At 36.8% G+C, this 14,878-nt stretch overlaps 1 protein-coding gene across 8 annotated transcripts in view; it reads right to left on the minus strand.

The window, feature by feature from the left end:
- BCAS3 (BCAS3 microtubule associated cell migration factor) overlaps positions 1–14,878 on the minus strand; it is a 592,158-nt gene that overhangs the window by 284,465 nt on the left and 292,815 nt on the right. For all 8 annotated transcript variants that reach the window (XM_059378918.1, XM_059378915.1, XM_059378916.1 and 5 more), the window contains 2 exons: positions 12,918–13,083; positions 10,477–10,577 (listed from right to left, as the gene is read on the minus strand). In XM_059378918.1, coding sequence (XP_059234901.1) covers positions 10,477–10,577; positions 12,918–13,083 — 267 coding nt within the window. The remainder of the gene's footprint in view (positions 1–10,476; positions 10,578–12,917; positions 13,084–14,878) is intronic.

Below are 14,878 nucleotides of genomic sequence, written 5' to 3' on the forward strand. Positions count from 1 at the left end.
TCACCGTTGTACTGTAAAACCAACAAAACAACAGAATAGTAAAATATCCTCAAATAGTTCATTCTAAACTCAAAAGTGTGACTTTATATTACAAGGAAAAGATTTGCAATTTATATTCTCATGGTTACTGCTGGTAGGAGAGCAGTACAAAACTTTGTTAGCAATCAAAATCTCTAGACTCCAACCTTAAGTGCATTGTTGACATCTTATTTTCATACTTGATAGGTAAGATAAATCTCAATACCAGCTTTAGTTACTCTCTACTTCATTATATGTAAAGACTAAAAAGTGCTAGTGAAGTCTAAGAGATTAGTAAAGGAATAACATCTTTTAAAAACAGATATACCGGTAGAGAGCCCAGCTATTCAAAAGAAACTCAGAATGACTTAGTTCTCTTCAGGATCATAAAACCAAGATTTTTGTCAAACCAACACTAATACTTTAAAGTAAGGCTCTGGTTGGAGCTTTTAGAGTGACTAATACTGCGTCCTTACATGTCATGCTGTCTAGGGTATCATAATGGAACTTCATCACTTCTATGTTTTTTTCCGGGATAAGATTATTTCATAGAAAGTGTACTTGAATTACCAATTACATCCCCAAAAAGCTCCAGAAGGGAACTGAAATCTGTAAACACACATGGAAGTTCGGAGATTATTTCTAAAAGCTTACTGAACACAACTGCCAGGATATATAACATGCACCGAAACAGAAGCCACACTGCAATCACCAATTCTCTGTCCTACACTAGGCAACATAGTTCCCTTAGTGTTGCAATGAATCGCATAACCTATTGCCCAAGCCAGTCACCCCCTTCCTCCTCACTTTTCTTCAGTCACCTCACAGAGTCCCAAATCCCACAGATGCAACCTCCTTAGCCACTTCTCTCCATCCTCACTAATAAGTAACTTCTTCCTTCTTTGAATTTCTATATCAATTAATTCAAGCTATTAACATAGCACATATCACAATGTGCTACAGAAACTCGCATGTTATGTTTCTTACTTGTCTTTATGTTAGAGACAAAAGTAATAAGTGCCAAAAGTAAAAGTGCATAGCTGGTATAATGCAAGGTAAAGGTAATACGTAGGATTTAAGCATCTGAGGTTTAAAAATAGTTATGATCTTACATTTCCACTACGAGCTATATAAGAGAGACTAGATTTACATTATCTTCTAAAATAACTAAATTAGGCCTAAGGAAAAGCCTACTTTGAACCCTCCATAGCAAGGCTTAAGAATAAGCATGGCAAGAATCAAATTTATTCCAAGTAATATGAATGCTTCTTTGGAGTAAAGAACAATCCACCACTTAACAACATGAAACTGAAAATGTCTAGCATCCAATCAAAAATCATTAGGTATATAAAGAAGCAGAAAAATGCAAACCAGACCTAGAAAAAAACATCAATCAACAGAAAAACCTCCAAGAAACATCATAGTGGTAAAAGTCATTAGAACATGGGGATTCTAAAACAGTTATTATAAAATAAATGCTCCATGTGTTCAAACACGTACATGATAAGGAAAGAAATGAAAGACATAAAAAAGACGCAACTGGGACTTCTAGGGATGAAAAATAGGATATCTGAAATGAAAAAAATGCTTAATAAATTTAACAGCAGATTAGGCAAAGTAGAAAACTTGATGCATTTAAACATACAGAAATACAAATTAAACAAAATCAGAGAGAAAAGTATTTTAAAGATCGAACAAAAAATTTTAAAAATTGAACAGTAAGCTGGGAAAATATCAGGTGGTCCATATACATATAACTGGAGTCACAAAAGGAGAAAAGGGGAGTGACAGAAAACAATATTTGAACATGTAACTGCATAAAAATGTTCAAATTTCAGGAAAAAATAAATCCACAAGTCCAAGATTCCCACAAATCACAGCAGGAAAAAACCACCAAGACACTATAGTTTTACTGATTTTTTTGTTTTTCTATATTACTTCTATTTTATCTATTGTTTATATGTTTTTATTTCTACCCTGATCTCTATAATGTCCTTCCTTTTGCTTTAATTTGCTCTACCTTTTCGAGTTTCTGAATGTGGAAGCTGAGTTCATTGCTTTCATAACATTAGGTATTATTTAGTCCTATAAAATTACTCTTGAGTACTGAGGTAGTGCCATGCCACATATTTTTCTATTTTTCTTTAAAGTTTTTATTCTGAAATGATTACAGATTCATAAGAAGTTACAAAATAGTACAGCACAGTCTTGTATAGCCTTCACCTAGTTTCAAAACGATGAAATTACCATTGGTACAATCCAAGACTTTATTCACTCACCAGTTTTATATACATAGTTTTATATACACTCATTTGTGTGAGGGTGTGTATGTGTGTTGTTTGTGTGTTTGTATGGAGTCCTATCCAATTTTGTAGCATGTTTATTTGTGGAACCTCAACTATAATCAGGATATGGAGCTATGTCTTCACCACAAAGATCTACCTAACCCTTTATAATCACATCCAACACCTTCCCTTCCATTCTGTCTCTAAACCCTGGTCAAAACTAATTTGTCGTTCACCTCTCTAACTTTGTCATTTTGAGAATGTTATATAAATGGAATCCTTTCTGCTCTTGGTGTTTTTAAGCAAACCTTTGAGATTGGCCTTTTCATTTGGCATAATGCCCTTGAGATTCCAATTTGTTGCATGTATTTATACTGCAATCCACCTTTTTTCCCTGAATAGTATTCTAAGATATGGCTCTGTTCTGTTGTCATTTTCATTCAGTTCAAAATAATTTCTAATTTCCCTTTTGATTTCCTCTGTGAACCATGTATTATTTAGAAGTATGTTGTTTAGTTTCCAAATATTTGTGGATTTTCCAAAGATCTATTATTCATTTCTTATTTGATTCCATTGTGGCCAAAGAATATATACATTGTATGACTTGAGAGCTCTTCAATTTATTAAGACATGTTTGATGGCCCAGAAGATGGTCTATCCTTGTCACTGTTTGCTGTGCACTTGAAAAGAATGTGTATTCTACCGTTGTAGAATATTCTAAGTAGTTTGATATTAATGTAGTAACTCAGGATTTAAAGTATGTTTCTCCTAAGCGTCAATATAGTTGGTTTTTTTTTAATCCAATTTGACAATCTTTTTTTTTTTAAAGATTTTATTTATTTATTTGACAGAGAGAGATCACAAGTAGGCAGAGAGGCAGGCAGAGAGAGAGAGAGGAGGAAGCAGGCTCCCCGCTGAGCAGAGAGCCCGATGCGGGACTCGATCCTAGGACCCTGAGATCATGACCCGAGCCAAAGGCAGCGGCTTAACCCACTGAGCCACCCAGGCGATTTTTTCTTGGATGTTCAGACTATTTATAACTAATATGAGTGCTGATACGCTCAGGGTTACATCATCTTGCTTATTTGTTTTCTTTTTATTTCCTTTCTTTGTGTTGGTTGCTTTTGGTTTCATTACATACATCACATATATTTTGTTATACACATCACAGTTTACCTTCAAGTCATGTTATACCACTCATATACATTCTAAAAACCTTAAAAAAGGGCACCTGGGTGGCTCAGAAACATCTCAGGTCATGATCTCAGAGTCCTGGGACTGAGTTCCACATCAGACTCCCTGCTTAGCAGAATCTGCTTCTCCCTCAGTGGGGAGTCTCCTGCTCCCTGCTGAGCAGGGGGTCTGTTTCTCTCTCTCTGTCTCAAATAAATTAAAAAACAAAAACAAAACCTTACAATAGTACCATTTCCCATACTCTTGGCCTTAATGCTACTATTGACATACATTATGCACACATACACACACACAATATATATACATATATACACACATTCATGTGTATATGTATGTATATGTGTATTTTAAAGACCTCAATAAATGGATACTGTTTTTGTATTAACAACTAATTAATTAATTTTAAGAGAGACAGCACGCTGGGAAGGGGTGGAGGGAGAGGGAGGGTATCTTAAACAGCCTTCATGGGAGGACAGCAGCTTATGTGGGGCTGGATCCCACGACCCTGAGATCATGACTGAGCTGAAACCAAAAGTCAGATGCTCAACGGACTGAGCCACCCAAGAGCCCAAAGAGTAAATTTTATTTTAAAAATTTTATTTATTTGACACAGAGAGAGAGAGATCACAAGTAGGCAGAGAGCCAGGCAGAAGGAGAGGAGAAGCAGGCTCCCACTGACCAGAGAGCCTAATGCGGGGCTCAATCCCAAGACACTGAGATCATGACCTAAGCCAAACACAGACACTTAACCGACTGAGCCACACAGGCACCCCAGTAAATTTTATTTTAAAGAGTCATAAACCATTACCAAAACCCTTCCCATATTGTATATTTTAAACCATTTTCAGTGTTCTTCATTCCTTTCTATCTAGTATCATTTTTCTTCTGCTTGAAGGACTTCCTTTAACATGCCATATAGAGCATGACTATTGCTGATCATTTTTTAATCTTTCATATATCTGAAAAAAATGTTCTTTCATTTTGAAGGATGGGGGAGGAGCACAGAAATCTAGATTAACAGGTGCTTCCTTTCAGTACTAAATCTGTCATTCCTATCACTTTTGCCTTGGGATATAATGTCTTTATTTCCCTCTTGCTGCTTTTAAGATTTTTCCCTTTTTAAATGATTTTGAGCAATTTGATTACAATATACCTTGGTAGAGTTTTCTTTAAGTTCCCTGTGTTTGAGATTTATTGACCTTTGTGGACCTGTGAGTTTATAGTTTGTATCAGATTTGGACATTTTTGGGCCACTTCGCTTGCCATACCACCCCTCCTTCAGAGACTCTGATTTCAAGCATAGGATTATCCCACAGCTCTGTGAAGCTATTTAAAATACTGGTTTTTTTGGTGTTTCACTTTGGATAATTTCTCTTGGTCTATCTTCGAGTTCACTAATATTTTCCTCTGTAATTCCTAATTTATACTCATCTTATACAAAGCGCAGCTTTCAGATTTAGGCTTTCTTATCCAGAACTTTGATGTGAATCTTTAAAATTTCCCATGTCTCCATTTAACTTCTTAAACACACAGAATACAATTATAAGAACTGCTGTAGTGTCACGATTCCTGACCATGTATGAGCTCCAGGCTCTGTGCCCTCTAGGACTCTCTGATGGTTATTTCCTTGGCTTCCGGCAGTTTCCTACAACCACCAATACTGTGTTGTGGACTCTCTGCAGATCTTCAGAGCTCACATTCTGTACAGACCCCTTCTCTCTGATGGTGTATCCCGCAAATTCTAGGTTAGGAGTTAACAGACAGTAAACAGGGCTTTGTGGGTCATGATGACTCAAACTTGTGGTTATAATTTTAAAGTAGTCATAAACAACAGAGAAATGAAATGGCGAGGCTGTTGGAGTAAAACTTTATTTACAATAATAGTTCATAATAGTTTGCTGATAAGTGCTCCTCCTTGGTCTTACTGGACTCTCCGTTCCATCTTCCCTGTATTCCACTTGCACACACACACCCCCAACCCCTGCTACTGCAGCGTGGCCCACAGACTCCTGCAAGGCAATAACTACAGGCAGTTGTAAGCCTTTTGCCTCCTTTGCTTCCCATCTCCCAGAAACCCTGTCCTTCATTCCCTGGTATCCAGTGACTTGAAAATGGTTGTTTTACATATTCTATTATTTGTTGTTGTTTCAGAGGAATGGTCAGTCTCAAAGGGAGCCTCAAGAAATACCCAATAAAAAAATATTACTTTCATATATAAAAAAGTTTTAAATCCAACCGAAATGTACATGTCTGAAACATATATGTTTTAACCATCTTCTGTGTTTTTCATTCCTTTCCATATGGTGTCAAAGGTTCTCCTCAACTTTCCTATAATGCTTTCAAAGGTAGAGGAAAACAATTATATCCCCAGTAAAACAGAGAGGTTCTATGGCTCCTGATCACCTTTTTATTGTATATCAAAGCTGTGTTTCTGTTGAATGATCCCTTGTTACCACTTAACAAAGAAAACTCAATGAGTTTAGGGAGGAACCTCTCACATACCCAGGGATTACTTCAGAAATTCAAAGTCTGACACCCCCCCCCAACAAAGCCAGTTAATGTCAGCAACTTAAAAATACTGCTGCTGCCAAATTACCTGGAAGAAAAGGAGGAAACATTCTTTTTCCCCTAAATATAACTTTCCCAAGTCAATTCACTAAGCCCTATCTTTAATTTACAATTTGGGAAGCTCTGAAGCGGACAAAAGAACAAGTTACTGTCTATTTTGGGATCATATTCAAGGCTAGATGACATTTGTTAGTCTCCTAATGTTTATCTTTGTTTTTGGCAAAGTAATACACTGAAAAAAGTGCCTATTTTAGAAAAGGTAATTATAGTATGTAATTTTTTTCAAATGAGAAAAAATAGCATTAACACAAAAATTATGAATCTCCTCTGCTATAATCTTTTCATATACTATTCATGAGATTTCTTATGACCAAAGCAAAACAATTTTTTAATATTAGATTCTTGAATTTACCTTTACTGAACTACACATTAAGATCAGATTACTGTCTGTACATTCACTTTGCACATTTAACCAATCTACTCAAGAAAATCATAGGAATTTGCTGATATTTTATTTCTGTTTTACTTACTCAAAATGGTAATATCTATGACTCAACCTAATAATGAAGATGACATCTCTACCTCCATAATGTAAAGAACATTCTAGTATAAGTCAATTTCTGACAAACCAAAATGCCTTAAGTTTGTATCATTCCCATTCAATTAATATAGGTGGGAAATATCATGACAGTTATGAACACAAAATTTGGGGTGCTTGGGTGGCTGAGTTCTTTAAGCATCTTACTCTTAATTTAGGCTCAGGTTGTGATCGCGGGGTCAGGAGATCGTAGCCCTGTGTGGGTCTGCTGCTAGGAGAGGAGCCTGCTTACTCTGTCCCTTCCCCACCCACCTGACACCCCATCATGCTCTCTCTCTAAAAAATAAAAGTTTTTCTAAAAACACAAAATTTTGGTTTTGACTTCCTTCACTTTAAATTAGGTGATAAGTCTTTAGTGTTTCAGGCAGATTTCTCTTCCCTTCCCCTACCATTTACTCTTTTGCCACATATGTAGAACTCTGTTTATCAACCACCGGTGAGTGTATTTATTATGATTACAGGGCTGGAAGGGGAGTGGGGATTCCTTGCTAAACATCCTGCTCTCCTACTCTCTTCTCCCTGAGACAAAGTCTCTTTCCCATTTCCATTTACATCATACTTTGTCTACTATTATTATCATTTCCGGAGTTTGTACAAGTCTGCTTCATTTGATCCACAGATCCAAAATACAACACCAAAAAAAAAAAAAAATGCTTGCAACATCTGAGAAAATGCTTGCAACATCAAATTAGCATTAGAGTTTTACTCCGAATGGTTATATCTGAAAATACTTCCAGTAATATATTTATCAATTCTTCAAGTTGAGAAGTAAGAGGTGATTTTCAATATGGTTAAGTAAAACAAAAAACTCCTCGGCATCAGGTATGGTATACTTGTGTTTTAAGAGGTCACAACATCTTTTCAAATGGTTTCAGTAAGAGGAACTAGAGACAAAGCAAAAGGGTACTAAGAATGTCTTCTTAATGAAGCTCTAACTTACATAAAGGACTCAACAGATGGGCAGGTAAAGACATTTTCTCTAAACTGGCTCTAGCATTGCTTTTACCAATTATATTTCAGGCTTTTACTCCTCTGACGCAGATGTCCATCTTTTGCATATTTAATTGCTTCAGTCCTGTAATATATGGCATGTCCAGGACTCCCAATCAAATTATCTTTCTTTATCTAAGGAAACGGGGACTTTAAAATCAGACTAATCTGGGGCAATTGGGTGGCTCAGTCATTGGGTGTCTGCCTTTGGCTGGGGTCATGATCCCAGGATTCTGGAATCAAGCCCCAAGTCAGGCTCCCTGCTCAGTGGGAAGCCTGCTTCTCCCTCTCCCACTCTCCCTGCTTGTGTTCTCTCTCTTTCTCTCTCTCTCTCAAATAAATAAGTAAAATCTTTAAAATCAAAATAAAATAAAATCAGGCTACTTCTGTGTCTCTGGCATCAATATAAAGAATATAAAATTATTACAGAATTACCTATCTCTTAGGTGTTTTTTTAAAGATCTACTAAATTATATCAGTGGTATTTCACAAAGTAAGATAAAACAAATTAATTACATCAATGACTTACACAGCAGATATTACAACATGATCATGATCAGAATCACATTGTCGGAATAGGTATTCTTAAGTCCCTGAAGTCTATTATTTGAAAATCAGTACTTTTGAGATAAGAAACAAAGATACAGATGATGCTTAAACTGTTTTACAGGTTTTTTTCCCTTTTTTAAAAATTTAAATTCAAGTTAGTTTCTGTATAGGGTGGATGTTTACAGTTTTTACAGAAACCCATCCCTTCGTTGACCATAACAACACCTTTATAAGAGTAAATATTATTATTAATATTTTATATTTATCAAATAATTGAAAGGTGATTTGGAACTGGAACTCTGGCCTTTTTATCCTTGTCCCAGGCTAGTCCATCTGGAATGGTCTAAAATGCATTTATATGACATATTTTCATTAGAAACCATAGAATTATCAGTGACTCCTTTCTTTCAAATTATCTCTAATTCTTTTGTATTCCAACTCTGCAACATCTCACAGGTTTGTCCTGACTTTTCGTAATACAGACTGAATTGAAGCCCTCTCATCCAGGATCACTGAGCCTCCTCCACACCCCTCCCCTCCTCTGAACCTCGCATTACAACATTGCCAGAGTGCCTTTCTAAAATGCAGTTCTGACAGTGTCACTCCAGTGCCTGAAAACATTTGGTGGCTTGCTACTGCCTACAGTGGTGGTTCTAAACTGTGCACCTAGAGATCTCTGTAATTCTGAAAACTGGACAAAGGTGTTTAGAGCTGCTGAAATAAGCAACGTCAATCAGCTTAATTTGCCAGAACACAAAAATTAAGGTACAGAGCTGCATTTGGTTTTTGCCCTAATTTTTGTTCTGTGTATCTTTTTGCCTATATACTGTTTGCCTACTGGACACAATAAATAACAAAATTATCAAAATAACAAAACAAAGCAAATGAAGATTTATTCTGGGTCAACTCTACCTCATTCAAAATGAAAAAATAGCAGTGGTTATTTTCACCCCTGTTGAGAGGTAGGGGGGAATATGTTCTTATGATTTAAATTTGATATTGTATAAATGTCATTTTTTCCTAATTCAATGATTCAAATGATAAGAACTAAGTGTATGCTTCCATGACCTAATAACAACTATAGGTGCCTGTAAACTCTGCTTCTTGAACCCAAAACCACTTACATATACCTCTCTCTGAGGACTTTGGCAAATGAAATTCTGCACTCATAGTTCACTGATATACCTATCTCATTTTATTTTACTTTTTTATTAAACACCTGCTCCCGAATTAGTGAATTCACTGAGAACAGAAGCAACATGCTATTCATGTTTAACTCATAAGTGCCTGACACAGAGAAGTCACTCAGTAAATCCATGCTGGAAGAATCAGTGAATTCAATTTTAAAAGAGAGCAAGACTGCCAACTACGAGTTACAATTACCGACTTTTATAAATTTCAAATAAAGTTGGTAAATTTTGTTTCCAGTATAATATATAACACATTATAAACATAAAATAAAACAGTTTTGGAACTATTTCACTTCGTGCTGCTAAAACAGCCAGGCAAGATAGTAAGTTCAATACAACAAAACTCCATTAAAAGTATGTCAATGTTGATTTTTAGGAAGTTTCTTAAAAACATACAGGACTCACAGCCATCAAGTTAAATTAAGGATCCAGTCAATCCTACAAAATTAAATTAAAATCATAAAGAATTTTTAATTCTATGACCATAAACTGGATAATAAATATTAAATTGTCTTTCCATGCCTCCCCTACAAAATAAGCTGTTTCTACCTCAATGTACATGTTCTCAAGTAAAGAAAGAATATGGATCAATTTCTATAAATGTCAGGCTTAGATATAAAAGTAAACAAACAAATAAACACCCAATGAGGTTGCAATCATTACTTTACTGTTCCCAGTAAAATCTACAGAAAGAAAACCTGGCTGATACTTTTCACAGTGAAACATGCTTTTTTTTTTTTTTTTTCCATGTCAGAAACAGATACCAAGTTTTATGAAGTTTATTATATCCTAGTATCCTCCTTTAAAAAAAAACTTTCAAGACTACCAGACATATCCCCATGAACTTATATAACTTCAGGTTTACATCTCATGGCCATGGAACATGAACAGCCAGAGTCATACTTAATGTGTACTAAGGCTTACCGTTTACATTTATATTAAATATCTTACTTGCCTCAATCTGATTTTTATGGCCTATGGTCTGTGGACCTGTGGTAATATGCATGAATGCATTAAAAGTCAGCATTTTAAGATAAATCTCAAAACACTGTACGGTAGGTAAAAAACAATGGAAACTACTTACGGCCAGCAAGCAAGAACTGATAATACTGGACTGCATCTGCAGCAAGGAGCAGAGGGTGGTTTGCATTAAATGGTGGTTGCAATTCATTCCATTGAGGAGTTCTAAGGAAACGGCAGAATATTAATATTTAAGGTTAATAGATGGGATGTAAATCACATCACTGTCACCACTTATAGACATTGATATAAACTCACACTATCTTTGCAATCATTAAAGTGAACTTGTTGGGAGTGCTGAAACCTAAAATACAAGGCCATCTGCTTAAAAAGAATAAAAAAGGTGGTGGTGACTCATACAATTACATAGAGCTGATATTGGTTTAATAGCAGAAGACCTTCCAATAGGATAGACAAGACATTCAAAGCACTGGACAGAGAGGAAGCATGTTATTCAAAGTCAAGATAAAGTAGCTCTAATTTTACCTAATTTCAGATAACTGCTGGAGCTCACTAGTCTCAGAATATGTGTATATTTTTTAAAATAAAATAAGTCAGGTAAAAGTGCTTTTAAAAACCCCACACAGTTAGGGGCGCCTGGGTGGCTCAGTGGGCTAAAGCCTCTGCCTTCGGCTCAGGTCATGATCTCAGGGTCCTGGGATCGAGCCCCACATTGGGCTCTCTGCTCAGTGGGGAGCCTGCTTCCATTTCTCTCTCTGCCTACTTGTGATCTGTCTGTCAAATAAATAAATAAAATCTTAAAAAAAAAAAAAACCCACGGGGCGCCTGGGTGGCTCAGTGGATTAAGCCGCTGCCTTCGGCTCAGGTCATGATCTCAGGGTCCTGGGATCGAGCCCTGCATCGGGCTCTCTGCTCAGCAGGGGGCCTGCTTCCTCCTCTCTTTCTCTCTCTGCCTGCCTCTCTGTCTACTTGTGATCTCTCTCTGTCAAATAAATAAATAAAATCTTTAAAAAAAAAAAAAAACCCACACAGTTAAATTAATGGCTGACTTATTACAGACCTAATTAGAATCTGAGCTCCAAAATAAGCCATTTATTTCAACAATGATGGTGCAGTAATTTTAATTAGATCTGCCTGTTCCTAAATAGCTTGATAAATAAGGTATTGATCAGATCAATCTAGTCCAGTAAAGTAGTAGTAAAGAATGCTGGAGCCTTCAAAAATCAATATAAGAATATTTTAAAACGTCAAAAGGAGAAGGATCATTTTCATATCCATTTTTGTCTGTTTCCTTCAATAGTTGTCAGGACAAATTTTTTTCTGTCTCTTCTATACCCTTATACACTGTGTCGAACAGGTTTAATTCTAGATTTTATTTCTCCCTCTTGACACTTGCTTATAAAGATTCTAATGATCATGTACTTTTGAGAAGGGCTCCAATTCTTAATAAACATTTCTACAGTGTTTAGCCATTATATCTTGGTGAAACCTTCCAATCTGCTTATATTCATTTCCAGTCCCCTTAATGGTTATTCCAATACACTTTCTATTTTCAGTGAACATGAGACTGGAAATAGAGGAAGCAGTAAAGCTCTATACATGGAATAGAAAAAAAAAAAACAAAAAACACCAAGTTCTGGAAAATGTAATACAAAGATGCAAGGACAAGTTAACTCAAAGGGGCAAACAAAGACAACTGAAAACATGATCACACAAAAATCTGTACATGAATGTTCTCAGCAGCATAATTCATGACAGCTAAAAAGTGGAAGTGTCATCTACTGATGGATAAATGAGAAGAATAAACAAATGGACACAAAACGTGGCATATCCATGCAGTGGGCTATTATTTGGTCATAAAAAGGAATCAAGTTCTGATGCATGTTATAACATGGATGGACCTTGAAAACATTATGCTAACTGAAGAAAATCAGATGAAAAAGGTCATATGCTATATGATTCCATTTATATGTAATGTCCATAGTAGGCAGATCCAAAGAGACAGAAAGCAAATTGGCTGAAGGGTTTGGTGAAAATGGAGAGAGACTGCTAATGGGTATAGGGTTTCTTTCGGGGGTGATGAAAATTGACTGTGGTGATGGGTGTACAACGTACTGAAAATTCACTTTAGAAGGGTGAACTGTATTATATGTAAATTATAAATCAAAAAAGGAATTACTGATACATGCAACAATAGGGATGGATCAAAATAATTTTGCCGGGTGGAAAGAAGCAAGACAAAATAAAAAGAGCACACACACTATGATTCCATTTATATAAAATTCTAGAAACTATAAACTAATCTCTGATGATAGAAAGCAGTGGTTGCCTGGGGCTCAGTGGGTAAGGTAGGGATGAAGAGGGGCAAGAGGGAGAGACTGCAAAGAGGCACAAGAAAACCTATGGGGGTGATGGACATACTTATAATGTTGATCACAGTGATGGTTTCACAGCTGTATACATATATCAAATTTGATCAGATTGTAGATTTTCAATATTTTATACCTCAATAAAGCTGCTAAAGACAATGGAAAGAGGTTTTACCTAACCAGGGTCCAGCTGGCTCGAGGTGAGGTCATCACTTCCAGTGGGGTGTCATCACTAATCTTGGGGGCAGTGCTGAGCGGCCGTGGCTCCATCATGTGCTCCACTAAGGTCCCATAGCAGCTAATGATGTAGAGAGACTCAACTACAACTTGTTTGGACTGATCTACAAACAGAAAAACAAATCCTCGTTTTGCAATAATGGCATAAAAGGAGCACAGTGCAATTTTTACAAGTTATTGACCTTTCCGTCCATTTTTGACGCTGTTGAGAGAAAATATGGCAGGTAATGTTTTATGTGGTGCCTGCTCCCTGCCTAAAGGTTGCTTCTTAGAAGTGAATGCTAATGAGTATGAGAATCAAAATATTTTTTTTTTAATTTTATTTATTTGACAGAGAGAGAGAAATCACAAGTAGGCAGAGAGGCAGGCAGAGAGAGGGGAGAAAGCAGGCTCCCCGCGGAGCAGAGAGCCCGACGTGGGGCTCGATCCCAGGACCCCGGGATCATGACCCGAGCTGAAGGCAGAGGCTTTAACCCACTGAGCCACCCAGGCGCCCCGAGAATCAAAATATTTTTAAATCTTAAGCAATTTATTTCAAAAATGATTCTCAAAATTCTAATACAATGAAACATTTCACAGCCTTTTGCATTTTTCTGCCATGTAATTTGTTCCCCATTATAAAAAATGAACAATAGCAGGTGGGATAGGGACGGACTGACTGGAAAGGAACAACATATGGACAAAAAAGTAGTTATGCAGGATGTACCAATTCAACTGCATGAGAGGCTCTCTGCATGCTTAAATCAGCCTAACTTCTCCTCTGCTTTCTCTCAGAACACTTTATTATTTTTTTTAAAGACTGATTTGTTTATTGGACAGGGGAGGGCCAGAAGGAGAGGTAAGGAGAGAATCTCCAGCAGACTCCCCCCGCTGAGCAAGGATTCTTGACACAGGGCTCAATCTCATGACCCTGAGATTACAACCTGAGCCAAAATCAGGAGTCAGACACTTAACCAACTGAGCCACCCAGGCATCACAAACTTTATTTTTAAAATCTGGATTAAAACAAATAAATGAAAAACATGCACATCCTCCCTCCACCCAATCTTCTTTCTTCTTTCCTCTCCATGGGATCACTGGCCTCTACGGTAAAGGAAGACCACTCATACTTTAAGGTCAGGTGCTGAATATGGTTCTAATCAAATGACTTTATAAGGAGTACACATGTCCTCACTACAAAAACAGGTTTAGTCCTCTATCTTGGGTTTTACAGTAAACCCAGGAGCATATAAAATGACTCATGAATGCTGGGTGGGTCACCTTATCTCCATGCCAGAGGAATCAATTACAGCTGATTTGAGAAAATGGCTAACGACCAGTCAGGGGGACATAAAGGAGGAGTAAGTTAAAAGGGTAATTAGAACAGAAGGGAGAAGCATTTGAAATTGAGCTTCACAGAGGGTTTTAACTAGTAACAAAAAGTCATTTTGATAGCATCATTAAAACTAAGGAGGTAACAAAAAAATAGAGATGGGATAAGAAAATGGAAGGCTTACATACTTTACTGTATCCTCTCCCACTTAGGCAAGGAACCTGCTGTGCCTGAGATCCTATTTCCAAGGAAAGGGTCACAGAAAGGCAATAACAAGGGAGAGGGCTGATGTCTGACTGCCAGTACTGAGCGTAAAGCAGGGCCATTTTGCCAAGAACAATACAGCCTGTGGAGCTGGGCAGAGAAGAGCCTCGCTAACAACTCAGTTTGTGACCTACTTTAATAGTGCTGAAATAATAAGGGCACAATCTTAACATTCAAAATTAAATACCTGATCCACGAATGCAGGCACTCCTCTACACACAAGCAATAAGGAGTAACATACTAAAGCAGTAATTATACAAAAATTTTAGGTATTGTTCTTGGCAAATGAAGCAGGGATTAAAAAAACACAACTCTATAAACTC

Source organism: Mustela nigripes, chromosome 16 (assembly GCF_022355385.1).
Source record: "Mustela nigripes isolate SB6536 chromosome 16, MUSNIG.SB6536, whole genome shotgun sequence".
NCBI lineage: Eukaryota > Metazoa > Chordata > Mammalia > Carnivora > Mustelidae > Mustela > Mustela nigripes.